Source organism: Rattus norvegicus, chromosome 8 (genome assembly GCF_021556685.1).
Source record: "Rattus norvegicus strain SHRSP/BbbUtx chromosome 8, alternate assembly SHRSP_T2T, whole genome shotgun sequence".
Lineage (NCBI taxonomy): Eukaryota > Metazoa > Chordata > Mammalia > Rodentia > Muridae > Rattus > Rattus norvegicus.
The window spans coordinates 79,999,925-80,027,891 of NC_141541.1; the positions used below are offsets into that span (position 1 = coordinate 79,999,925).

Below are 27,967 nucleotides of genomic sequence, written 5' to 3' on the forward strand. Positions count from 1 at the left end.
GAATAAGCCAAGCGAAGCACGCAGGTAGTTGGCACTTCTTCATGGTCTCTCCATCGGCTCCTACCTCTGGGTTCCTTCCCAGTTTGAGTTCCTGCCTTGACTTCCTCTCCTCCCTGAGTTGACTTGGTTCCAGTAACCTAAGACTCAGAGAGTGAGCAAGAGATCCTGGGCTCCCAGAAAGAAACAGAAGACCAGAAGAGGGGAAGCGGAAGGTAAGTAGAAAAGCAGTTCACCCAATGTCTTGGGGGATTTGGCCTTTGCAGGACCTGGGCCGCTTGCAAACTTCCTCACGCCTCTTAGAAGTGCACCCTTTGTGTTGCTGGCGTTACAGTACTGGAAAGGACAGCCCTCATGAACAAACTTCAGGACCACCTCACTGGCACAAACTGGGGCCTAGTTAAAGTCCTTTTGGTGAGCAGCCAGGGCAGGTAGGACTCTCACAGCTAGCAAGCTTAGTGAGTCTTCAGAGGGAGGTGTCATCCTGAGGGTTCCCAGTCCCAGGACCCACATTTGCTCCCTTGTGAAAATACTCTCAATTCCTTTTCGTTGGTGGTGATGGTTTTGAGACCGGGGCCTTGTGTATCCCAGGCTGGCCTGGAATTCACTATGTACCCAAATCGACCTTGAACACCTGATTCTCCTGTTTCTACCCTCCCACCCCCACATGCTCTGATTACAGGAGTATGCCACCAGCTGACTTCAAACTGACTTTTTCTTTCTTTCTTTATTGGGGGTGGGGAGGGAGTCGTGTTTTGAGATAGGGCTTCTCTGTATGGCCCTGGAACCAACTCTGTACACCAGGCTGGCCTTGAACTCAGAGAACCATCCGCCTATGCCTCCCAATTGCTGGGAATAGAGGCATGCAACACCACCACCCAGCCTTCATTTTTACTCCTTGTTTATTTGTTTTAAAATATGTTTTATTTTGTTAGTCTTTTTTTCTTTTTTTTTTTTTTTTCTGGAGCTGGGGACTGAACCCAGGGCCTTGTGCTTGCTAGGCAAGCACTCTACCACTGAGCTAAATTCCCAACCCCTAAAATATGTTTTATGTGCATGAGTGTTTTGCCAGCATGTATGTGTGTGCACTGTGTGTGAGGACCTGCAGAGACCAGAAGTAGGTGGAGCCCCTGGATCTAGGGTTCTAGACAGTTGTGAGTTGCCCTGTGGATGCTGAGAACTGAACCTGGTTCCTCTGGAAGAGTAGCTAGTGCTCTTAATCCCCCCTGAAGCATCTCTCCTGCCCCTGCCTTTACTTTTCTGTGGCACCTAGAAACTCTGAGAACACGAAAATGCTGTCTTGGAAGACCTAGAAACTGAAATGTTTGGACCAAAGAACGAGGGACTTAATTTTTCACTGTCTAGCCTATTGTGCTATTTGCATGCTCTCTGAGAGGCCACATAAAACTTACACAGACTTAATAAGGTTAAAAGACAAAAAATAGACAAATCACATACTTTATAAAACTATATGCCACGATAGCATACAAAGGACATTACCCCACGTGATGGATGGCTTTACTTATCATTTTGACATAGCCTGGAATCACCTAGGAAGTGTCTCCATGAAGATTTGACAATGCTGGTTTGGCCTATGAGGATGTCTCTGAAAGATTGTCTTAGTGTAGAAGACCCAGATCACTGTGGGTGGCACCATTCCCTAGGCATGGAGTCCTGAAATATGCAAGAGTCAAGAAGTAGAGCTGAGCACAAGCAATGAAGTAAGTGGGTACATGTGATGCATGCGTTGGTTCTCTCTGCTCTCGACTGTGGACATGGTGTGAGTGGCTGCTTGGAGTTCTTGTCTCGACTTAATAATAATTGGTTAACCTGCAATTGTAAGATGAAATATATTTGCGGTTGAGACTGTTCTTATTCCTCCTTGATGTATAATATTCCTTTAAGTGTCTTCTGCAATGCTGGCTTTAGTGATCATGAACTGCCTTGGTTTGCCTTGAGATGTCCTTATTTCTCCTTTATTTTTAAAAAGATAGCTTTGCTGGGTATAGTAATTGTGATTGGCAGTTCTTTCCTTTCAGGGCTTGAAATATTAGTACATGCTCTCCTGGCTTGGAGAGTTTTGCTAATGAATGACCTGGTGTTATTTGGTGTTTCTGCTTCTTGAAGGTGAGTTAGCATTTTTCTCTTGTAGCTGTTTGATTGTGATTTAGACATTTTGACCATAATACATCATATATCATAGAGAAGTTTCCTGATGTTTATCTGGGGTCTAAATGTCTCTTGTGTTTGAATGTCTATTTCTCTGGATTTGGGAGGTTTCTGCTATAATTTCGTCAAGTAAATGCCTTTCATGTTTCCCTCAACTCCTATCTCTTGGGTTTTTGGATATGGTCTCTTGATCATATTCCAGAACTTTTAGATTGTTTTGTTTATTCTTTCAGAAAACCAACTGGTTGTTTTTTGTTTTGTTGACCCTTTGTGCTTCTTAAAATTTCCACTCACTTATTTGTGTATGAGTGTACATTCATATGTGATGGCACATGCACAGAGTGTGTGTGTGTGTGTGTGTGTGTGTGTGTGTGTGTGTGTGTGTGTAGAAGTTAGAACAACTGTTAAGAATTTGTTCTCTCCCACCACATGGGGCCTGTGGACCAAGCCCAGGTTGTCAAGTTTGGCAGGCAGTAGGTGCCTTCACCTGCCCAGCCATTTTCCCCGCTCTTTTGTGTTGTTTTCCCCAGCGTCTGTTTGCTCGTTCCTGCTCTGATCTTTGTTATTCTGTTCCTTCTGCTCTGGGATTTGCTTTGTTCGTTGAGTGACGTTATTGGGCTGTTTATTTTCATGTTCTAATTTAGGTTCTAGTCCTGTAAACTTCCTCTTGCTACTGCTTTACTTGCCTAAAAACTTTGTTACACATTTTCATTTTCATTTATCACAAGAATATTTTTAACTTGTTTCTTCATTGATCCAGTGGTAATTCAGGAGTATATTTAACTTCCCTGTATCAGAGTTCTCTGGTGTTTCTCCTCTTGCTTTTCTGGTTTTACTCTATTGTGCTCATAGAACTGGGCCTGGTATGAATTTTGCCTTTTTTGAATTTGTTGAGATTTGGGTGGTAGCCCAAGACTCTTCCACGGACTGAGGGAAAAGAATACAAACCCTGGGGCTGGAGAGATGGCTCAGCAGTTAGGTTACTGGATGATCTTGCAGAGTCCGGGAGTTCTCAATATCCATATCAGGCAGCTTACAACTAAATACAATATAGATCCAAGTGACCCTAGGTCCTCTTTGATCTATCTCTGCTGGCACTGAACTCCTATGTGCACACACGCACACCTATAGACAGATACACTTAAAATTAAAAATAAAATATACAATTTCTCCATATGGAAATTGTGAAGATGTTGGTGGAATTGTTCATAAATCACTGTGAGAGCATTTGTTCTATAGCCTAGCCTGGTTGTTTATTCATTTATCTGGCATTGATAAAAGCAAGGTATTGAAGTACCCAACTATTACTGTATTAGGTTCTGTTCTCCCTTTCCAGATCTAATAAAGTTTGTTGTATATAATTCTGTGCTTCAGCACTACCTCCCTACATCTTAGAGGCGCTCTTGTCAGCTCTCTCCCTTTGCTGTTACACAGTGGCCTTCTTTGTCTGTTACTTTTTAACAGCTTTTCATTTAGAATGGATTATCTGATAAAGGCAGATCTACTCCTTCACTTCGGGTTTTCATGCTAATGTGGCGTCCTTTCCTGACCCTTTGCGTTTAGTTCCTGTGTCTTTCATGGTGAAAGGAAACAAGTTTCTTGTAGGCAGCGTATAGACGAGTTTGGTTCTCTTTAGTTGTTTATATATCTTCGGATCAGAGGTTTTAATCCAAGTACCTCTAAGGTTATTAGAATATGGTGAATACTTGTTCCTGCAAATGTGCCTGTCTCCTGGGTGCTTGGCAGACTTTTCTTTTTTGTATTCTATTTTTGTGGCTCAGAGGTTGTCTGCAGTGATGGGGTTTGGTTCACTTCTCTTCCAGTTGTTTGTGGAACTGCTTTGCTCAGTCAGTTTTAATCTTTTGTGCCTTTGTTTTATAATAGTAGCTTCCAGACACAGGACTTCTTCAGCCATTTCTTGTAGGACAAGCCTAACGATGATTAATTCTAATCTTTGCGTGCTTTGGAAGGTGATGTTTCTATTCACTCCTGGATTATGCTTGATTTGGAAGCCCCAGCTCTTGAAGCATTGGACTTACAGGTACACACCACCTTCCCCAGCTTAGCAGCTAATGAGTGTAATTAGTTGTTGAGACCTCAACAAAATGAGCCAAAAAGCATACTTAGAAATTCCCAGTGATCTGATGTAGCACTGTTATATATCTATTTTGTCTTCCTTATATTCAGACCCTTAAAAGTCCCAATTGGAGCAATGTTCCTGGGACTCTTACTGTGTAAAAAGTAAGTTCCAGACACATTGCTGAAAAACGTGTGCCCAGGTGCCGACCGGAGTAGGTGCCAAGGCTCCCGGCTTCCATATCACTGTCTCTTACAAGTGGTGAAAGCCCTGGTATTTACCTTGCACGTGCTTGACCTTTGCACAGGATCTTGAGGGGGTCACTGGACTTTGGTAAGCACCAAAGAATTCAGAAGCAATGAGGCATACAGCCATAAGCTAACAAGGTTGTTATGAGGTCTGGGAGACCACAGAGGGGTTGCTTTATTTTCTCTACCACTCAGTTTCAGAAAGTGAATGATATTTAGCCTGCTCTCCATGTATGCATCAGGAGCCAGCATTAAGGAGTTTATTCCTGTACCAAAGGAGGAGGCTGAAGACAGGGCAAAGACAATGGGAGTTGTTTTCTAGTTCTTTAGAAGCTAGGAGAATCCTCTCTGGAGAGAGAAGACAGGGACATGAGGAGCCAAGAGGCCCAGAGGGAGCTTGGCTGGTTTCACAGAGCTCTTCCCTGGCTCTTCAGGGAACTTCGTATGTGTTGGCAGATTGGCAGTATGCATGCCCCGGGACATTCACGGGACAGATGAAGCATAGGTAGCCTAAGCCACCAAGATAAAAACCAAACTGACTCAAGAACTGGATTGGCCATCTTATCAGCCAGTCCCCTCAAACAGGAGGGACTTTAATTGGAGGTGTCAAGTGTCTCCCACTCTCCAAGCCCATTTCTAGAAAGCAAATCTGACCTAGACAGGCCACACAGAACAATGAGTGAGGTGGGCTGGCAGCATGCAGGTGGCAGGGAGGAGGAGGGCAGGCTGTCTGCCTTCCGCTCAAAGGTCTTAGGCTCCAAATACAGACTTCTATTGAGAGGCCAGGGGCGAGAGGCCTCAGCAAACCACCAGCCTTTGTCCCTAGGAAAGTCAGTAGTACCTACTAGGGAAAGGCAACACAAAGAGCGGAGGCCTGGTACAAGGTCGTGCTAGGCTGGCAAGAACAGTAGAGTAGACCTGTGCCATTTCACTGTGTGCTTTGTCGATGACCTTGGGCGAATTTTCTCTCTGCACCTGTTCCCAGGCGTGTGAAAAGGAATCTAGGCTTTGTCTAACTGCAGTTCTTCACAGTTAAGAGAATTTATTAATAAAGAATCATCCCCAGGTCATGGGACTTACTGGTAGAGCACTTGCCTACTAGATCAGTCCATCATACATGAGATCTAGGCTTCGATCAAATGTCATAGAATGATTGGACATGGTGTCACCTATCTATAATCCTAGTACCTGAGAGCTGGAGGCAGAAGGACATCAAGTCATCCTTGGTTATATTGCAAGTTCAAGACCAGCCTTGGCTACATGAGACCCTGACTAGGAAAAAAAATTTTTTTTAATTATTCTCACTACCTCAAAATACTATTGGGCAAAGCTGATCAGACTGTGGGGTTCTGAAGTGGCACCTCCTGCTTCGTGAGTCATGGGAGAGGGTTTCTATCGCTTCCCCAGACTGCGTACACACTGCTTACTTCCTAGTCCACAGCACACTACACTGAGGCCAGAATCCTACTCCATGGGTGAAGTCTCACTACCACTGGGAAAGGCTGGGACAGAGGCAACTCCTCCCAGGGTGAGCTGCCACAACCACTCCAACGTCCTCATGCTTCCTCTGTGCCCTGCAGAGTTCAGCCAGCCTGGACAGACGTGTGCCTGTGAGTCCAGAGAGCCAGGGCGTGCCCTCCCATGACTACTCCCCCAGCTTAGAGACTCTGCAGCTACTCCCTGCAGGGAAAGGTTTCACTATGAGCTCAGCTGACTCAGTGATCTGTGAGGACCCTGTGCTGGCTTCAATTTGCAAGTGCAGTTGTGAATTCCAGGCTGTCACATCATGCTCTCTGGGGACAGTTACTCTGGTGATAATGGTGTTAGGTTTTTCACCACAAAGCATTCTTTGAGGCAGAGGGAATGGATGAGTTCTACCAGAACTGCACACACTCACGTGCTTGCTAATGTTGCGTAAATACTGCAGTGAGACGATACAGGGCCCTGTGAGTACCCAGAGTGGCCCTGCCACCTAGATCAGACTCAGAGAATCCAGATTAGGGCATCAGCAGAAAATATCCCAATAAGACAGAGCTCCGAAGGGCACAGCTGCCAATGTCCTGGACCACCAGTTAGACTAAGCTAAAATAAAGTGGGGGGGAGGGGGCGGCAAAGGTTCACCGATCTCTGTCGACCTCTAGTGGTTGCACTAAGTAGAAGCAGGTGGCAGAAGTGTGAACCTACAGGATACAGCAGTGATTGAAGTGCAGGTTTATTGGAAGCCAGTGGGAGCCCGCGTCTCAGGAATGATGTGAACAGCCTCTGTCTTCTCAGGCATGTGACGTTGGTAGGATGAGCAGAGAGTGCACTCCAGAGCCTGAGCCTGATTTACTCCTAAGTGTCCATATCCTACCCTGTGCCTTTGGCAAGGTTATGTGTGCCTCCGTCTAGGTCATCTCACTCGACCACCAGGACACACTCCAAGGTGGTTGTGAGTACAATGTGCGGTACATGGCAAGTAAGCCAGGGATAACTGGTCCCTGCACAGCACACAAAGTAGGGGAAACTGGAGTGCTGTGCAGGGGGCTTAGCAAAACAGAAGGAAAAACAGGCAACCAACATGGCATAACCATAACAAACACTATGTGTCTAAACTCCTATCTCCACCACTTTTTTATTGTTGTTTTTGTTTGTCATTTAGAGCCAGGGTTTCTCTGTGGAGCCCTGGCTGTCCTGAAACTCACTCTGTAGACCAGGCTGGCCTTGAACTCCATCTGCCTGTCTCTGCCTCCAAAGTGCTGGAATTAAAGGTGTAAACCACCACCACCCTGCTCTCCACAAATTTTTAATTACATTATAAGCTCCCAGGGTTCCCAGACCGGTTAGTGCTATTGCCTGCCCCCTGCTGGCAGGCTCTACAGGGGCACTAGCTGCTGCTTCCAAGTGCACCCAACAGCAAAATGCACAGTGTGCCAAGATCAGGGTTCCTGCCTTGTCTGTACCAGCCTCCTAAAAGGGCCGTGTTTATTCAGCAAAGCCCTAGGCATTCTGGCAGGTTGTTGACCCTCTGTGGAGAGACCTAGCTGACAGTCTGCCTGTGGGACACTTGTACCCTCCCTAGATACAGTAGCTGCTGTGTGGAATGACTTCCAGAACATATTCTTTCATATTTATAAACACAGGACATATATCTGTTCCCCCATCCTGCCCTCTCTCCACTCACCCTTCTCTCCCCCTTTCCTTCCCCCCTCCCTCTCTCTCATTATTGTTGTTTTATGGAGACTTAGACCAAGTCTTGGGTCAACAAACAGAAAAGTTAGTGTTTAGCAGGTCTGAGCACAGTGGCCAGGTGTGTTGACTCCTCTGGAAGGCCAGGCATTTCTGGATTGGGAACTCTTAAGCCCCTAAAAAGAACTTGCTGTTAGCTGGGCTTTTGTTTTGTTTTAATTAGAGGGAGCGACTTCTAATGAGCTGTGTAAGAGTCAGGATTACTGGTAATGTCCAGGAGGTCAAGGGTGGAGTGTCAAGAATGTGATGGGAAAGCAGGGCAGTGGTTCTGGGAGGACTTGGGTTTTTGGGGCTTTGTTTTGGTTCTTTTCCCCTCCCCTCTGGGCTTCCCGAGCGTGTTCCTCCTGACAGCTCAGGATCAGGAGCCACACAGAACATCACTGCTACCCTGGGGATCCTGAGAAGAGACCTACAGCAGTCTGAAAGTTAGATGCTGGGCAGGAAGATTTTGTTGACAAGGATAAAGAATGCAGACGGTACTAGAACATTCAGGAAGGACACTGAGGGATCGGGAGAGCCATGGCTACCTTTAGAGAGAATGGTACAATGGTCAGGTGGGATACCCGAGTCCCAGGGAGCACACCCAAGAGTGCTGCACACAGGAGAAATGCCCAGATTCCACCTGTGGCCGGGCCAAACCAGTCATCTCAGGAAGCTGGGCTGTAGAGCTCCCTGAAGTCAGGGTAGAGGACAGAGCTGACACAGTGGTCAGAGTGAGTCCTTCCCAGGGCCTCCCTTCTAGGGAGAAGCGGCTCTTGCTCCATGTAAAATGGGGACTGTGGGGAACCTGTTATGAGAGCAGGAGAGATCACCCAACTGTGCTTGCAGGGCAGGCAGCAACTCTAGGAAAGGGGTATTCGAGTCTCAGCTGTTAAGCTGGAGCAATTCCCCTTTGTGATTTTCTGGAATGAACCATTTGGGGCTCAGCACATCATGGTCATCCGTGGCTAACATCTCATCAGCATTCACTGCTGACCCCCACAGTCTCTCAGAGTGACCCTGGGACTGGTCCACCCTCACAGCTCCCAGCATTTACACTGGTGCTTTCTTTCTGGCTTGTACCTCACTAGTTCCATGCAGCTGGCTGGCCACCCAGCTCCCCAGATCCCTGTCTCCAGCTCCCCAGGAATTACAAGTGTGCAACACCACACTTGCCTCTTCTATGTGGGTTCTGGGGTTCAAACTCAGGTCCTCGCGACAGAACATCCAAACTCCACAGAGATCGAAGGACAGGAAGTAACACAAGAGCCAGGATTCCTGTCAGCCGACAGTTTATTGAAAGGAAATCTTGCTTTATCCATGAAGTCACTTCCATGGAGGTAGCTGTGATAAAGTGTCTCTTCCCCATGACAACGCATAGCGACCAATCCCTACTGAAAGACCTGCCCGAGTACACCAACTGTCCTGGTGGAATGACACTCTGGAGCAGGAAAAACAAATTTCTAAAAGGCATACAGTGATTGTCTTCTGAGCGTTGCAGCTGGCAACATGTATGTTTTCACACAAGATATTTTTAAGCTAGCGAAAGAAAATACTCAAGCAGGATTAGTTCTTAAAGCAATAAGCAGGGGAATAAAAACATCATGTATATATAAGAAAACCAAGGCATGCTCACAGGTTTGAGCCAAGAAAGACCTGGAGCCCTAATCCCCACCTTGTCCCAGGATGCACCTGTCATGATCACAGGGAAGAGATGAGTCTGGGATTTACAAACCTCTCTCTAAACCTCAGTCCAGTGTTGTGCCGCTGGCTGTACCACACACACCGCACAAGCCCCGACTGCTCCCATTCCATTACGGCACAGGAGACATGTTCTCACCCTGCCTAGCCTGCTTTGGTGGGGGGAGGCGGCGGCAGGGAACTCTACAAGTGTTTCCAGTGGTGACCTCTGTTCTCCCTTTCAGGAGCTGTTTTCCTTCGTGTAGCTAGCCCCATGGCTACCAGAAAGAACTAGAATAGGAGCTGGCTGATTTTGTCAAACCCAAAAACAAACACCCCTTTCCTCCGGGTCTTGATTTTGTCACCTGAATCTCTGGGACGAGTGGCCAAGGCATTTCTAGGCTTACTGCAAGTATCAGATGACGACATAAGATTCTAGAAGTCAAAGAATTCCTGTGAGTTCTGGGGAACCAGCCAACCAACCGCAGGCTATCAAGTTGCCGAGAGGACAAAGTTCTCAGAGGCTGGGTATAGAGTGGCTCAGCCTGCACCACCACACTCTCCTGGACGGTTACTGGAGGGCAGGGTTGGTTTGTTTTTTTGAGATGGGGTCTCCTATATCCCAGGTTGGTCTGGAACTGCATATGTATCCAAGGCTGACCTTGAACTCTGGATCCTCCTGTCACCACTTCCTGAGTGTTGGGATGACAGCATGCTACACCACACCCGGTTTAGGGAGTTGGGGATTTAAACACAGGGCTTCCTATATGCTAGGCACAGCTGAACTCCAGCTCTAGCCCACAGACATTTTCACTTTTATTCACTGTGTGTCCAGTGCCAACATCTGTGCCTGACACATCTTGATGGATGATAATACATATTGGTTAAATGGAAGAATGGCTGAAAGCAGAAATCTCTCCATACCCAGTGAGGAAACGGGCAAGGGCCATGCCCAGCTATGTCGAGGGAGACTGGCTCTCGTGATGTGTGATAGGGCTTGGTTCTCTGGTAGCAAATGCTCATCCTTCAAATCTCTTCTCTTTAAATCTAGGTGGTGATCTCTGACCTGTAGGGGACCAGACCTTTTGGTAACCTGGTCCCCAGGAGTCCCCACATCAGGAAGCCCGGGGACCCTGCTTCTGTGTCCTGTCTTCTCTGCCTTACACACATAGGCAACTCACAAGGTTCTTTTATAGGCGACTGTCATGGTAATGAGGAGACACAGGTAGGCCAGGAGATAGGCAGGGATGCCCAGCATCCTCCCAAAGCCACCTTGGCATCCTGTGCTTGCCCTTGGACCTCTCCCCTTCCTGACACCTGAAGAAGGTCCAAAAAAGACCTTCAGATGGCAAGCACCCCCAATTCTTTTTCCCATCATCCCAAGCTCCAGCTCAACCCCCAACCCTCTGTCCTTCTTGCACATCCTGCAGCTTTCAAGAACATCTCTGTATTCCTTCTTACTTCAGCCCTACTCCCACTTATTCCTTGAACTTCCTGGATGCCTCCCTCCTCGTCCTCATATCTAAGCCCAGAAGCCTCATCTCAAGGCCCCTCCTAGTCCTCCAGGCCTGAGCAAGCTTCACTTGGAGGACTGCCATGGAGGAAAAGGGCCAAGGAGATACAACAATAGGGTTCTTGACCTTTGAGAAGCACAGCACTTGTTGAAAATCTCATCTGTCTCCCCATTCTACTTGCTTGAAGGAAATGGGGAATGGAAACAGCTCTTCGCATGGTTCAGATACAATAAGCCTCCTCAGTAAAATAAGAAACCAAGGCCTCACACTCAGCCCTAAGTGTCCTTCCCCAACCATCAATGAACTGTTTTCCCATACAATCCATGGATTGATTCCCAGTGCTACTTTTCCAGTCTGAACCCCTCTGGTTTCCAGAGTAGCCTTCACTCTCCCTCCTTTGCCTCCCGCTTTTAATTCTTGAGATCTGGTAGCTTCATATTTTAAAAGTTAATCAAGATCCATGTGTGAACTTTACAAAGACGTCACACTCCAAAGACTCTGGAGCATTCTAAAGTAGAAGAGCAGTGCTTGAGAAGTTCTGGTTTAAAATGTGTGCGGTCTGTTCATCATTTCATCCCTACACATCCCTATAGTATTACAGCCGGCACTGGAACAGGGGCAGGAGAAGGAGTAATGGCAGACAGCAGGGCACAACAGGGCTTTGTCTTACCCCCAATATCCCAGTTAGGTCATCTGAAATTTCAATAGCTCCCTATCTAAGATCCAAGGTCACTCAACCACGTAGAGGCCCCGGGAAGAATGTGAGGTGGGAACTGTGGGTCTGACTCCATTCCCAAGCCCTCCTACTGTCGAGATGGCTGCGGAGTCCTGTCAGGATGAACGGGCCCGGAAGCAGATCAGATCTGGCTGGTGATAGTGCTGTCTTTGGGAAAGGGATAGCTCAGTGGGGCTTCGTAGAGGCTTCCTGCATCACTGCTGAGGTCATCATCGTCTGAGTCATCCAGTACTTTACTAGACAGTGTCTTAAGCCTGCGGAAACACAGAAGAGAGATTTCTCAATCCTGGCTAGGGCTTGCCTCTGATTTGGAGATGGAGGAAAGGACGTTGGGCTCCTGCCCTCCACACCCACTGCTGCATCTGCAGACATGAATTTGCCAGCAAAGGACACTTGTCACAGGTGCAAACTGCCTATTACTCCTGATCGATGTTGATAGGGTGAGCCACCAACAGTATAACTTAATTCTCCTAACTCTAATATGGCTGTTGGCCAGGGTGCTTCTGATTCACTATGGATCAAAAACAAGTTTTCTTCTAAGATGGGGGTCTCAAGTAGCCAGCCCATGCTGGCCTCAAGCTAAATATGTAGCCAAGAATGGCTCTGAGGTTTCAATCCTCTTGTCTCTTAAGTACTGAGGTCATAGGTCACACACCTATATGAAGGGCCTTCTGCGTGTGAGACAAGTGCTTACCACCTGAGCCACATCCCCACACAGTAATGTCTTCATGGTTTATCAAAACATTATCTCTTGCCCACTGAGTCCTTAACTATTGTAGCAGACTGCTGACCTTGGGGCAGGTTCTCAGTCCTGTGTGGTAGGATTCTCAGGGAGCTGGAGGCACGTGAGTGGAGCTGTTGGTTTGAGAGCTACCTCAAACAGCAGGCATCAAACCCCAGGCACAGACAGCCTCCACAAAAGGCTAGTGCTCTGGGTGAGCATGACCCTGCACTCAGCCTTCACCTCAGTATGGGGTTCTGGTTCTGGGGTAGGGAAAACACTCCTCTAGCCCCAACCCTCAGTTTTCCTCAGAGCAGGTTGGAAGATCCTCATTCTTAGAAGAGTATAAATGAGAACTTTACTCTCCAGTCAGATAGGAGATGCTCCTCCACAGTGGAGGGGATACTCCGACCCTCTCTGTGCCTCAGGCTCCCTCTGGGATGAGGGTGGCTTACGTGAGACCTTACTGAACAAGTAAGGCGACTCAGCCACTTTCACCTCAAGAATGGGATGATCCCATTGGCTATGGGCCTTGGTGGGCCACCACCTCTACCCACCTTAAGCCCTTCTTCATAGAGTTGAGCTGCCCCTGCAGCTGCTCGTTCACTCCTATCTGCTCCTCCAGCTCCCTCTGCAGCTTCTTCTTAGAACTTTCCAGTCTGTCGATCTCCTCTTCAGCCTCCTCCACCTGGCGCTTCATGGCTTTCAGGCGCAAGCTCAGCTGTATGAGGTAAGATGGCGCTTGAGTGTTAGCTGAATGTCCAGCTGAGCTAGAGAAGCCAGAGCAAGAGATGCCCGGGAACCCGGCCTCACAGAAAAGTGAGAAGACCTGATGTCAGGGAACCCGGCCTCACAGCAAAGTGAGAAGACCTGTAGGGTGAGTGGAACAGGGGACTCTGTACGGTCCCCATGTCCAGGCCCCATCTGAGAGAGGAGGCAGAGACTCTCTTACCTGGTCCTTCTGGTCAGTCAGTGACAGATGCTCATCATCCACCTGCATCACCAACTCCTTCACCTTCCGCTCCAGCCTTCGGTTGTTGAGCTGCAGGTTGGCCCGGTCCCTGGGAACAGAGAAAGCAGTACAGACATATTCTCTATTTCCTCTAGTTCTCAGCCTTGCAGGGACCCCAAGCTGGAAGGAGGAGATGGAACTCCCCAGCCATAGGTGCCTGGTCAGCTCAGGATCAGAGAAAAACAGCTACACAGGAAGAAAGGGCTGATGGTATCACAGGAGGAAACATGAAGCCCTAAGAGGGGCAAGGCTCTCCCAAGGCTGTAGGACCAGAGCTCAGAAGTGGCCTGAGCTCTTCTGCTGCGAAGCTTAACTTTTGAAGCAAAGCATCACACACCAGTATTTGGTGCCTATATCAGCCAGGCTTAGAAATTTTACTGAAATCGTGTACATATGTGCCAGGCAACTTAAGGAAGTTTGTGAGGATGATCCTCAGGCTGGGACTTTGTGGTGAGCTCAAAAGTCATTTTGTTGGGAAGAAGTCCCACATCTTTCCTACCCACTGTCGAAAGACCCCCAATCCTGGTAGGTGGTTGGTGACTTCTGTTTGAATACACCTGCCCTCAGGACCAGAGCCGCTTCCTGCCTGCCTCTAACCTGTCTCAAATTCAACAGTTTACAAAGTAGTCTGCTCTGCTAGTGAGATGCAGACGGTGACCAGCTGCAGTCCAATCCTGGATTTCTGTGCAGGCACACAGAGCACAGCCAGACCACCCTTATCGTCCCTTACCTTGGTGGGGCTCGATGATTTTATCTGAGAACTGGAGGTGGCTATAAGGCTGGGCTTGGCTCTGCCTTGCATGGGGGCTGATAAGGATGGGAGGAGAGCCTCCAACCCACCAGGCCTAATGAATGACCAGGGCCTACCTGGCCCCCTGCCTCACTCCAGGCTGGGCCTACCTCTCTTCGTTCTCCAGCCGGTCCTCCAGCTCTGCAATCCTGGCCTCCATTTGCACCACCAGGCCCTCCTTACTGGACCTGTAGGAACCTTCCAGGTGGGTAATCCGGCTCTTTAAGTCTTTGTTCTGGAATTGGAGAGGGAGTCTGTAAGAGACTTGGTTGGGTTGGGCGTGCTCTTTGAGCAGAAGCATACTAGGTAGAACGAGGAAATTGGTCAGTGCCTAGACACCAGGGGATTCCAGAGACTGTTCCAGGAAGGTCCTTTGAACTCAGGTCTTAGCAGGTAAAAGGGAGAGCTCTAAGCTGTTGCCTTATGAGCCTGGATGAAAGGGCTGGCATATGACGAGACTCCTGAGCATGGAGGGAAGGCGCAGTGCTTTTCAGCAGCAGACAGAGAAAACTGATGTGACTGATTCTTCTCAGTCGCTTACATTTTTAACGATGTGATTATTTTCCATCCCCTTTACACTAGTATTATGCTCTCCTGTGCACAGGCTCATAAGGCAATTGTAAGGTTTCTTGCCACTGGTTATAGTCAATCACTTCTAAATACTGTGTTAAATCTTCCTTGACTGCTGAGTCTACCTACTGTAGACATTTGGGACCAGTTTCTCAGTGAGTCACCTTGTCAATTAGGAGCCTCCTTGAACTGGAACCTTCTGTCCACTCATGAAAATGACCTGGGCCCTCAGCAGTGAACTGCAGAGTTGGCCTCTGAGAAGGGCTGACACTGAGGTTGAGCACCAACTTCATCCTACCTGTCACCTCAGTGCCCCACATGCTGACCCTGGGGTAGGGAGAGCCTCTGCCACATTCCCATAGGAGAAGACCAGGAGCCCAACACGAGGGAGTGGGAGGCAGGAACTCATGGAGCCGGTTGTCCTCACCTGTCTCTCTAGGGAAATCTTGTCACACTCTAAGTCTTGCTTGGCAGCTTTCTCCTGAAGTAGCTCACTCCTCATCTGCTCCATCTACAATAAGCAGAGCAAAAGGGGTTAAAACTTGGCCCTCACACTCTTTCACTTACATAGTTCCAATAGCAAATCACGTTTAATGAAGTCAGGGTACCCATCAAACTGCTTCTCTTGAGTAGATCTTTTGCTTAGATGCCCTTGATCCTTTGGTGAGTACAGTGATAGTTAACTAAAAATAACAGTAGTCACTGGAGCTAACTCTGCGATTATATATTGAATTGTTCTCTTTCCATATTCATCTGTAGGTCCCAGGGATGAAGACCTATTGGGTCTCCATGTACTATGGTCCAGTAACCATAGGTTCCTGGTGACATAAGATTTACATCATCTGTACCTGATCTGAAAAAGTTAGGAACAGTGCTTCCTATATATGTACCACAGATCAGACCCTAGTTCCTAGCCTCTGTACAGCTCTGCAAGCTCACATGTGCTGCACAGTCTTGTAGCCACTTTCAGGAAATGTCAAAGTCAATCATGGCACAGAGACACTGCTAACATCAAAGATGAAGACATCACCACAGGCTAGACCACCACGAGCAAACCTATTTCACAGAGTACAACCCCAAATTTCCAAATCTGAAGAGATCTGTGATGCTCAAAGTACGTCAACTAGATTCATTTAAAACAGATCATCACTAGGGTTATGACAACATGTCACAGGTATAAGACAAAGACAGAATCATAAAAGTAGTGAGAAGAAAATGACAGTGAGGGCCCATTAAACTTAAAGTAGATTTCTCAACAGAAACCTTACAGGGTAGATACTATATTTAAAAACTGAAAGGGGCTGGAGAGATGGCTCAGCAGTTAAGAACACCGACTGCTCTTCCTGAGGTCCTGAGTTCAAATCCCAGCAACCACATGGTGGCTCACAACCATCTGTAATGGGATCTGATGCCCTCTTCTGATGCGTCTGAAGACAGCGACAGTGTACTCACATACATAAAATAAATAAATCTTAAAAAACAAAACAAAACAAAACAAAAAAACAACTGGGGTTGGGGATTTAGCTCAGTGGTAGAGCACTTGCTAGCAAGCGCAAGGCCCTGGGTTCGGTCCCCAGCTCCGAAAAAAAGGAAAGGAAAAAAAAAACTGAAAGAAATAACACTTAGATACCTAATACGCTAAACCCACAAGTTAGTCTTAATAAGTGAAAGAAAAAAATAGTGTTTCTCAGATAAGCAGCACCAGATCAAACCTACAAGAAAATACTAGAAATGAAAAGATGTCAGCTATCATCCTGAAAACACACATTTATAAAACCCAGTAGGAGAGCAGGTATGCAAAAGAGAAAGGGAATCACACACAGGTGAGGAAAATAAATCACAAAAATAAATAGTAATAGAGATAGGAAAGAACAAACACATTTAAAACAAGCAGAGTGTAGTTGACAGATGAGAATGTTATTTATTGATAACAACCTCAAATGTGAATATGATAAATTTATCAATCAAAGGACAGATTAGCCAAGTGGGGAGAGAAATAAAATCCCAACTGGATGCTGCCTACAAGAAACTGACTTCATTGGGAAAGACATAGTGAATAACAGTGGGGAGCTGAGAAAAGATTATCATTGTTATTCAGAAATGAGGAACAACCAATGGCTGGCCCTAAAAACATGCACATGTGTGCAACATTAAATGGACTCATGTATACATGCACTTAATAATTTTAAAGAACTATAGAAATAAAACACGAAAGCAGGGGGAAGATTTGAAGGAAGAGCAGGGAGTGGGGGCAGGATAAGGGACTGCAGATGATGGAAGCATGTTATGTACACACGTGAAATGTCATGAAATCCATTAGTTCATACACTTAGTAAATGATATAAGGCTGGGCATGACGGCGCACGACTTTAATCCCAGCACTCAGGAGGCAGAGGCAGGAGGGGCTACAAAGCGAGTCCAGGATAGCCAGGGCTTGTTACACAGAGAAACCTAGTCTTGGGGGAAAAAACAGATAAAAAATGTAGCAGAGTTTAAACAAAATGTTAATACAGGCCCAGTTCAACAAGATTTAACCACTGCACCATATATATATATATATATATATATATATATATATATATATAATTGTATATATATTGTAATATATAATATATAGTAATGATTTTCGAATATATATATTCGAAAATCATTACTTTTAAGGAGATCTCTTAGACAAAAGTAGTGGGAATTCAAAAAATCAGATCATCCAGGTTAAAAAAAAAATCAACAAACCTCTGAGTCCTGCTGTTCTACATAGAGAAAGGACCCAACGGATACTTACTGAGCATCTCGCCAGCAGCCACAGAATACACATCTGTATTACCACGTGGGACATCCTCTAGGACAGTAGTTCTCAACCTTCCTAATGCCGAGACCCTTCAATACAGTTCATGTTGTGACCACCAACCATAAAATTACTTCATAGCAGCAATTTTGCTACGCTTAACACTTGAGAGGCAGAGACAGGTGGACTTCTGAGTTCAAGGCCAGCCTGGTCTACAGAGCAAATTCCAACTTAGCTAGGGTTACACAGAGAAACCCTGTCTCAAAAACCAAAAGAAAAAAGAATTGTAATACCTGATACTGATACACAGGATATCTGATATGCAAAGGGGTCTCAAACCACAGGCTGAGAACCACTGCTCTGAGGTAACATACATCAGCCCACACATCAGGTCTCAAGAGACTGAAAGCTATGAAACTATATCTTGTGTCTTCTTAGATGATGTGGTTTGAATGAAAATGCCCACGCCATGCCAAGTAACATTCTCAGTTATCAATCTAGTACCATGTCTGTCTGTGTGCCACCATGCTTCCTGCCACAATGCTAATGGACTAAAGCTCTGAACTATGAGCCAGTCCCAGTTAGATGCTTTCCTTTATTAAGAGTTGGCTGGTTATGGTGTCTCTTCATAGAAATAAAGCCCTGAGCTAAATGATGATAATGGAATAATATTACAAGTCAAGAAAGAGAATGGAAAGTATACAGACACAAAGAAATTACATAATATATTACTAAATGCCCCATGGTAACAAAAAACAAATTGGAAAAGGAAATGTTTGAAAGCTTTACAAAAGAGGGGCTGGAAAGATGGCTCAGTGGTTAAGAGCACTGGTTGCTCTTCCAGAGGTCCTGGGTTCAGTTCTCAGCAACCACATAGTGGCTCACAACCATCTGTAATGGGATCTGATGCCCTCTTCTGGTGTGAAGTGTACATGTAGCAGAGCACTCCTACATATAAAACAAAATTTAAAAACAAAAAGCTTTGCAAATAAAAATTCCAACCAAAATCTGTGGACCAATACAAATGCAGTATTGAAGGTAATCTTGTAGTAATCAATGTATCTACCCATTAAAATAGACCATGAGCTGGGGGCTTGGGAGCTGGGGGTTGTGTTGAGGGGAGACCTAGGCCAACCCAACACTGGAACACCTTCCTGTCAGCCTGGGCTCCATAGTACCCTGTCTGAAAAACCAATATGGCAGGACAAACTGATGGGCAAAGACTGTAAAATTGTTTCTATAGATAGAAGCAAAGCATTTGATAAGATTCAGTATTCCTTTGTAATGGAGGACCCAAAGGTCATCTTGCTAACTGAAATAACCCAGTCCTGGAGAGATAAACACAGTTATCATTCCTGTGGAGACTAAGGAGTGTGTAGAGCTGAATGGAAAAGAGGTCGGGATCTGGGAAGGGGATGGAAAGCTCAGTGAGGGACTTGAAAACCACACAAATGCAGTAATGATTTCTGGTTCTTCTTTGGCATAGTAAGGTAGCCATCAGTTAAAACATAGCTCAGTACTCACATGTAATCTCAGCGCCGGGAAGGCTGAGGCAGGAGGACTGTTTTGAGCTCCATGGCAAAAGCATCTCAAAGATTAAAAAAAACAAAAACAAAAACAAACAAACAAACAAAAAAACACCCCAAAACCTAAAGAATAAGCCAGGCAGTGGCGGCACATGCCTTTAATCCCAGCACTTGGGAGGCAGAGGCAGGCAGATCAAAACTGTTTAAAATCAGTTTTTAAATGACTAGGTGACAACAAAGTACTCAGCACATGATAATGTCCCACTTGTAAAGACTGAAAGGCAATGGCTGCCAGAGAGGGAGCATCAGTTTGTTAGGGGTTTCGTCCTGGTAGGTTAACCTCACACCAGCAGGCAGGCCTACACCCAAGCATGTGAGCAGCACTAGTTGGACTTGGTAGGTTATTAATTAAAGGTGTGTCAGGGGAGCTGCAGCTTGCAGTAGATGGCAGTTAGAACAGAAAGCCACAACTGGTCGATGTCCACAGAATAAGAGACTTGGGAGCACTCAGCCCTAAATGGGATGAACCACACCCTCCCTTCAAGGCCCAGGGATCTGTGTGGAAGAGAACAGTAGAAAGATTGCAAGAGCCTGAGGCGGTAGAGGACGTCAAGGAAATTGTGTCTTCAGACACAACACAGGGCAGGTACACATAGGAGCTCAGAGACTGACAACATGTACAAGGCTGCAGACGCTCAGATGAAATCCCAGTGTGCAGGAGGGGAGGTGGGAATGAAATGCTAGCCCGAGCGAAGGAGCTATCAGAGCCTAATTAATTACTGTTGGATGAGAAAAGAAATCCGTTTTCTTTAATGGCTGATAATCAGAGAAGGCCCAGGGCCCAGGAGGAGGAGTTGACCAACAGAAGCAGACTCTGTGTTTTGGTCTGTTTTTCCTCTTAAACGAGAGAACATTAAGTTGGGCGGGTCAGGGGTGTGGAAGAGTTGAGGGAGGGGAAAGAACATGACCAAAATATATGATAGAAAATTTTCTCAAAAAAATTAAACAGGGGAACTATGAAGTTAGAAGGAGCTGTGAGGGTGAAACACATTGTATACACGTATCATTGTATACATTGTATACATGGAATGCTCAAAGAATAGTGTTACACTAAAAATCCTTAGTTGTTGAAAAGATGGAAATACTTATTGCCCTAACTAGAATATGACACACTGTACACACATGTTAAGTGATCACAGTGTCCTCTATAAGGGTATTCAAGTACTAAGACACAAAACCAAAATAGCCTTGTCTAGTTCCCTCAGGCCATCTTTGTACAGAGCAAGGAAAAATGCCAACAATGTAAGGGACAAGCAGAGAGAATGCCACACTCCACCAGTTACTTCCTTCCACTTGCCCCAGAGCCCTCAACAGTCACACGCTGTTGAAAGAGCATGGACTTATTCCTGTGACTGCTGGCTAATGAATGCGGGCTCACAGCCTGCTCTGGGCACAAGCATGCGTCCTAGGGGAAGCCCGTGCTTGGGGCACACACCTGCACTTGAGGCACACTGTGCATACCTTCCATGGTGGGAAGGAACTCCACAGCCTGGTCCAGCTTCTCCTCCCCCATGGGACCTTGCTCACAGAACAGGGCCTGCAGGTTCATTTGTACCTGAGCAAAGTAGCCCACAGCGCCCTTTCACTTGCCAGAACAGAATGTTTTGGTTACTGCCCAATCCTGTAGGATGCTATTCAAGGAGACTTCCAAGGAAGCCAGAGGACCCTGCCCTATTCTACAGAGAAGGAAAAACGGTCCCCAAAGGTGAGGTGATGCAGAAGACCCAACTGATGCTAGTAGAGAAATCAAGTTGACCACAGAAGTATTAAAATGCACACAGAGCAGAGGCTAGCCTCTCCCGGCAGCTGTGCAGGGAACCAGAGGGGTAATAGGAACAGCCCTGCTCCAGCCATGTACTGGGTCTGAGCCTGTTAATCCTTCTGGAAGCTCCCACACAGGTGCTATCACCCTGTCTGTCTGACGGGAGAGTCAGAATAGTGTCTGGATCAGATCTGAATGGAAGCAGCTTGGGGATTTTACCCCAGGGCTTCTGACAAAAGCCCTCAGTCCCCCAACCCCCACCCCCAGCCACTGTCCCTCCACAGAACCATACACTAGAGGTTTGATGTATGGGAAAATCCTACAGGAAACCGCGTGTTAGTGGGGAATTCTGTAGAGCTGCAGAGGAGGTCTACAGTGGGTAAGTGGGGAGAGCCCTGCAGCATGGAGGACTGCCTCCATCACTGTGCTGGGTCCCAGCTGTGAGCTTAGACCATGCAGCGTCCAGCATCTACCAGAAAAGACCTCCCCTGTGGCAGAACTTTAAGGAAGAGACACCTCTGAGAGTCTCTTCAGGTTCAAGCCCTCCCTGGAGAGCTCCGGGGAAAACGGGAAAAACGAAAACAAAATAGTAACTTTTCATACCTCACCATGTCCCCTCAAAAGAGGGCTCTTAAGATGAAAGTGTAAAATAAATCGGAAGAACAGGAAGGAATAGAAGGCAGGCAGCCATAAAAACCCAACCGGGACAGCAGCCAGGTAGGCCTTGCTGCTGAGGCTTTTGGAAAACACAGCAGCGTCCCCCTCCACGCTCCTAAAAACCAGCCCGACATTATGCTCTAAAATAAATCCGCCATGTGGAGGAGCCTCAAGGAATTCTGCATGGCTTTACAGTCAAGGTCCCAAAGAAGAATGATTTCACCACAAATCTAGGCAAGCCTCAGGGAGCCCTTGCTTCTGCGGCTCGGCTCTGCACCCAGATCTCACGTTCTGATCGTTATTTGGACCCAGGGAAGCGAGGCTGGAGAAAAACCTCACGTAAGCCCAGTGTTTTACATGCTGTTTACCCTTCAACCCTATTAAACAGTCTGAATCCAAGCTCTGCGGTCAAATTAAAACAGACAGGAGCGCAGCTGGACTGACTGGGTGCTAACTCACGTGGAAACGTACTGGTAAGAAGCAGCAGGTCCCATTCTAGCAGCCGGTGGCACCAGGATACCAGCGACCCAAGCTAGCTCTCAGGTTTAGAAGCTGCAGCCTTTTGGGTTAATGAGACACCCGAGACGTTTACGGTTGCTACTAATAACAGCCTCCTGGCCTGGGTTTATCAATGGGCTGTGAGGAGGTAGGCAGGCCATCACTCCTGGACTGGTGCTAAGAGCTACATCCTAAGAATTATCGCCAACCAACCTACACAGCGGGCTTTTGAGCAGCTGAGACCCTACGAGGCAGCTCTGAGCCTGGAGTCGCTTTAACTGAAAGAGGAAACCCCACTTTGATCTGTCACTTTCCTCCTGAAAGGGGGTCATTTGGAGTCTCATTTACTGGTTCCTAAGTCCCCAGGTACTGAGGAGCAGGTGTGAGCAAGCCACGAAGGAGCGAAGGAGTGGTTCAGGCCTCAAGCTTTACCCCCTGGGATTTGTCTGGCAGTTTCCAAGGCAACGAGGCAGGCTAGCTAGTCCCTGAGAAGATGGGGATGTTTCCCAAAGTTTGAAGTTGGTATTTGCTCCCTGCCAGCTGCCAGCTGTCTGGGTGGGAGGAGTCAACTCATCCTGCGCTGTGTCATCCTGGCTCTCAAGGCTGACAGGCAGGGGATGGATGGAGGAACGGGGTGCCCGTGGGCAAGCCCAACCCTGCTGTGTGTATTCAGCTACCAGCCGTGGTATGCTCAGTGCTGTCCACTGAGTCAGGACACCAGCCTAGCCAGCACGTTTAACTCAGGCTAGACCTCTTTCTGCCTGACTCTTACACAAAATGAGTGTCAGAGGAGGCAAAGGTAAATGCAATCCTGTGTATTTTAAGTGGTAATAATAATAATATTGATTTATTATTATTATTATTACTATTATTATTATGAGGTGTTGGGGAATTAATTCAGGGCTTTGGGAATGCTAAGCAATTACTCGCTAACTGAGCCACAACCCTTACCCATTCACATCATTTTTAACTTGAAGATCTTTAGAATATGATGCAAGTGTAGGGTTATAATGTGACCCTACCTCTTACAAACTATGCAACCGTAGGCCATGACTATTCCTTCCAAGCCCTGAAAATGGCCAAGAAAGCATGCAGAGAACCAGCACTCGAAAATCCCCGGTGTGGTTGCCAGCAGTCATGGGCAGAAGTGTTCAGTTTGTTTCGTGGCACTGGGAATTGAACCTAGGGCCTCCAGGATACTAGGAAAGTTAGTACCAATGTGCAGTATCCCCGTCTCTCTTACTCTGCAACACGGTTTCACTAGTAATCTCTCTGCAGCTCAGGGAGGCCTTGAATTCACAATCCTCCTGCCTCGGCCTCCTGAGTAGCAAGGTTTTATAGGTCTGTCCTACTGGCTCTGACAAAGAAACCAAGTTTTTGGAGAAAGAAAGGTAAAAAGGCTTTCCTGGGACTTAAATAGACCCAAAGCCAGTAAAACAGTTAGCGCCACAGTGACTCTTCTTCAGCTTATAGTTTCCTGTTCTGTGTATGAGAAAATAGGCAGACGCTCCTCACCTTTTATAAATATGGCATTTGGCCAGGTCAAATCTATTCCTTCTCAACATCAGCCATATTTGAAAGGCGGTCCAAACCTCAAAAGGTATTAAAACATTTATCTTGATTAGGATTCTCTGAACATATATACTATCCTGGTTAGTATGGAAGAAAATCCCCTAGACTCAGAAAGTAAATAACGGGGCCAGCGAGAACTGAATAAACAGAGAATAACGAGAGAAGCGAGAGGCACAGAACAGAACGTTCTCACAGCGGCTTTCTCTGCCCCAGAGCAGCACAGTGAAGGGCGTCTGCACCCCCTCCTTACTCCCAGCTCTTTCTTACACTGATTTTCTAGAACACTGTATATGCTTCACTGCTCTGCTGAATAGCCTTCCATGGCTCCCCTTGCCTTCAGGATGCAGCCATTCAAAGCCTTGCCTCTCCAAACCCGGCCCCTCCACTTTCTTCATGGAAACCAGAAATGTGTGAGCTTTCGTTGCTTCTCAACATCCGGTGCTGACTTGTCGACCTGTTCTGGCTCTGATGCCACACCCACTGTGCCCAGCTACTCTGCTGGATCACTTCTTCAAGGTTGATGCCTGGCCAAGATTTCACTAAGGGCCTTTCCCTCATGGACTGGCATCCCACTCTTGGTATTTAGCACCTGTGCTGTTTTACTGTTAGTTTTCTGCTTGTTAAATCCAGTTCCTCTCCTAGGATCACTCCGGAATTCTGCAGCTTTACCACTCTGCCATGCATGAAGCCATATTTGCTGTATTTTCCAGGCTCTGGTAGCTAAAACACCATGTTTGGGAAGAGGAAGCCTAAGTTAGCCCTTAGAGCTACCTGCCACAGGACTCTGCCTTAAGTCCTTCGTGGTTCTGGGTCTCAAATCTTTCATCCATTACACAATTCTGCAGATTTAACCCAAGGTCCTGTCAGAGGGCCAGCCTTAGGCTTAGATTGCCAGAGCCCTTTGGTCTGGCCTATTTACCTAAGACCTAACGCTGGGATGAGGGGAAAGACTGGATATATTGGGAGGAAACAGGATTCAGAACTTAGGAGTGCTCAGTTTTAAATAGAGAACAGAAAACTTTACTTTTAAAAGACAGCAAGAGGGTTTTGTTTTTGTTTTTGTTTTTTGTTTTGTTTTTGTTGTTGTTGTTGTTGTTGTTTTAATCTTTTCTTGTGCTTCCTCTTTTTCTAGCTGTAATTTGCTGGGAGTCCCTGGCTAATGCCATTCATAGGACTCAAGGTGACCGGTGCCACTTTCTGTCCTTTAGTCTCCTGACTTTGTTAGGATATCAGAAACTCAGAACTGATTAGAGGAGAAAGGGGTTCAGCTTTTAAGGGTCCCCTTCCTGCTGCGATATGACAGGCAGCCACAGGTGCATGTCCCTGGGAAGTCAGCACTGACTCTCTACATGCCCTGTCTACATGCCCTTTAAAGGCAGAAAGCCAGCATTTGAGACAAAGGATTGTTGGTGAAGCGGGACATTCTTCTCAAATGTCCCTCTCTAATCAGGAGGCATCAAGGGCCAGAAGGGGTCAGAGACCTCCATCAACAGGCATCACTCACCAGTGCTCAGAGGCTGAGGCAGGAGGATAGACAGGTAGAGGCTAGCATGGGCTTCATAACAAGACCTATCACCACAAACCATGGAAGGAAGGGAGGGAGGGAAGGAAGGGGAAGCAGCATCGGTCTTAGAGCTTTGGGTTTGTTTCTCATCAGTTTCTACATCAATTTGAACTTGATTTTCAGTTTCTCCATTTACAGCAAGCATGCACTTACTTTCTCTACCTCCCAGAAATGACAAGGCAGAAATGGAACTGGACAATTGGCAGGTTTGGAGAGGGGACACCTTTAGATACTTCTACATAAATAGCTTTGGTTTATTTGTGGAAAAGGTCTTGTGTAGCCCAGGCTGGCATTGAACTTAAGATGTAGCCAAGGATAGATGGCCTTGAATGTCTGATCCTCCTGCCTTCACTTCTTAGAATCACAGCCATGCATTACCATGCCAGTTTATGCAGTGCCGGGGATTGAACCCAGGACTTTGTGCATGATGGGCAAGTACCCTGCAAACTGAGCTACATCTCCAGACTCAGTAATCTGGGAATCCCCCAAAGCTCCACAGGAGGCCAGCACAGGAGCAGACCTAAGTCTGCGCATGGAGTCCTCCAGCATGAACCCTCAAGTTCTTGGCTCAATGGAAAATTTTCAGCATTGATCACTGAGGCGAGCAGTCGCATCCCATGACTCAGTGAGAGGAGAAAGCCAAAGGCGCTCTGGGACCAGACACCTCATGGTTCTGGGCCAGCAGCTGAACCAGTGGAAGTGCTGTGTTCTGGTTCAGCATGCCTGTGTTTTCTTCTGGGTATTCATGGTGGAACTGAAAACTGGTTTTAACCGCCTGGAATATTAGTAAGGTGACAGTTCTCACCATTCCTCCCACTGTACTTCAATCACAGGGAACCTGGACAAAACAAACCTACGGGCATTTCTCTCATTATGCATGCTTAGCAGACTTGGAATGCCCTGAGGTACAACGGCTGCTTAACCAGACTGGCAGGACCTCCTAACAAAACAGCTCTGAGGCCAGTACGAGAACTTAGAAAACACAGGAAGAACTGTGGGGAGCCAATGTCAAGGTTGAGCTGCCCATCTGTGTCCTGGCATTCGAGAAAGTCCCTCTCTAAACCTCTGCTGCTCAGGCTTCTGAATGCTACCCCACCATGAGCACAGCTCAGGAGCCAACACAGAACCAGAGCCTCACTCCCCATGGAAACGCATGCACATCAGAAGGGTGGGTGGCAAAGGAGCCAGTGACCTTCATCTTCGTTTGTGAGCAGGGACTGCCAGCCCACTGACGCCCCCCAAACCTCCAGCCTAGTCACCCTGAGTTGAACCTTGGTTTCTGCAACTAATATATCATTTCCTGCCACCACTCTAGGAAATTCCCTCATGTTACCAATCCCTTCCCTCCCAGTGGCTTATGATGTCAAAGACTACTGAATCTCTCCTTGTGCTCTGTAAGGCAAGACTGTCTCCTCCTCACTCTGAGTCCCTAGGCTCAACCTCTCATGCCTCATTTCCCATAGTGCCACACACTTCTCCCTTCAACAACTCCCTCATACCTGTTCCCTGCTCCAAGTGATCCTCTCAGACAGCAAGTCAGCGTTCGTTCTTTCTTCTTCCAACTCAATCTCCAATTGGGACACCTTGTCCTGGGAAAGGAGGACACAAACAGGTCACTTCAGTTCGACTTACTTGCATTAGGAGCACGGGGTGCCCATGGAAAGAAACCCCGAGAGCAAATGAGAACCGAGCATTGTTAGGGCTTGCGAACATAAGGCATCTATTTCTTTTCCTCTCTCCTTCTCTTCTTCTCTTTCCTTCTTCCTAAAGGATCCCAGAGTACCCTCAAATTTCCTATGTAGCCCAGGATCATCTCAAACCTGCTCTTCCTACATCTACCTCCCAAGTGCTGGTGTTACAAGATCGAGCCTTATATTCAGTGCTTGAAATTGAACCCAGAGCTTCACTGCTAGGCAAGTGTTCTACTAGCGACAGACACCCCCAGCTTTTATCTGTGTCATTTCTTACACTGTCCACAGCAGGTATTTTAAAAATGTGTTGTTGCTTTTGTGATACAGTTGGGCACACAGGAAATATACAAAAGGAGAAAAGCATTACCCTAAGCCCCGATGAACGAAACAAACGCACTAAGGATGTGTTGGTATAGTTTGTGTCTTAACTGGGAAGGCAGCCCGGACAGTTCTACAAATACTTCATGCTCCAGAAGCTTTCTCCCATGAGTGACCTGCCTCTTTTCTACAGCACCCGGTAACCAGCAGTGGACACTCCCGAACCCGCACTGGATTGCACAGGACAGTGGTGGCCAATTCTGGTAAATCACCATCACAGAGTAATGACAGTCTGTTCCTCTGGACGCTATTAAACATCACTGGGAATTCAGAGAGAAGCATTTCAGAGTAGTTTTATGAATGAGAGAAAGAGGTTTCCGCACTCAGCGCTGGGGAACTTGAACCTACGTTTCTTCTGTCTCCAGTAGATTTTACATAGGTCTGGGTAAACTTGGTCATGGGTGCTTCTTAAAATGTATTATTTATAAAACAATGTTTTCATTCTTTTATGTTATGCATATACATGTTTTGTCTGCCTGCAAGTCTGTGTACCACACATGTGCAGTACCTGTGGAAGCCACAAGAGGCTGTCAGATTTCCTTGGAATGGAGTCTCAAGTGGGGTTGTGTGCCACTATGTGGGTCCTCTGGAAGAGCAGTCCCTCACTCTTAACCACTGAGCCGTCTCTCTAGCCCCGACAGATGCTTTTTAAAAACCAAGATTTTGACTTTTCAAAGGCAGCACTTGTGTCTAAGTATGAACTATGGACCTGCCAGTGTGGACGGACAACTGTGGGTGGCTCTGTAAACACCA

At 46.8% G+C, this 27,967-nt stretch overlaps 1 protein-coding gene and 1 long non-coding RNA gene across 10 annotated transcripts in view; one reads left to right on the forward strand and one right to left on the reverse strand.

The window, feature by feature from the left end:
- LOC148004238 (uncharacterized) lies at positions 1-27,676 on the forward strand. The gene is made up of 3 exons (XR_015627838.1): positions 1-212; positions 2,037-2,124; positions 27,348-27,676. It is a non-coding gene; the product is annotated as an uncharacterized LOC148004238 (long non-coding RNA).
- The window catches only part of Cgnl1 (cingulin-like 1), a 165,529-nt gene that overhangs the window by 5,245 nt on the left and 132,317 nt on the right, over positions 1-27,967 (reverse strand). For 5 of the 9 annotated variants that reach the window (NM_001389277.1, NM_001108164.2, XM_087562163.1 and 2 more), the window contains 6 exon segments: positions 8,974-11,882; positions 12,907-13,070; positions 13,302-13,410; positions 14,262-14,386; positions 15,149-15,232; positions 26,645-26,734. In NM_001389277.1, coding sequence (NP_001376206.1) covers positions 11,750-11,882; positions 12,907-13,070; positions 13,302-13,410; positions 14,262-14,386; positions 15,149-15,232; positions 26,645-26,734 — 705 coding nt within the window. In that variant the 3' untranslated portion in view covers positions 8,974-11,749. 9 annotated transcript variants of the gene reach the window in all.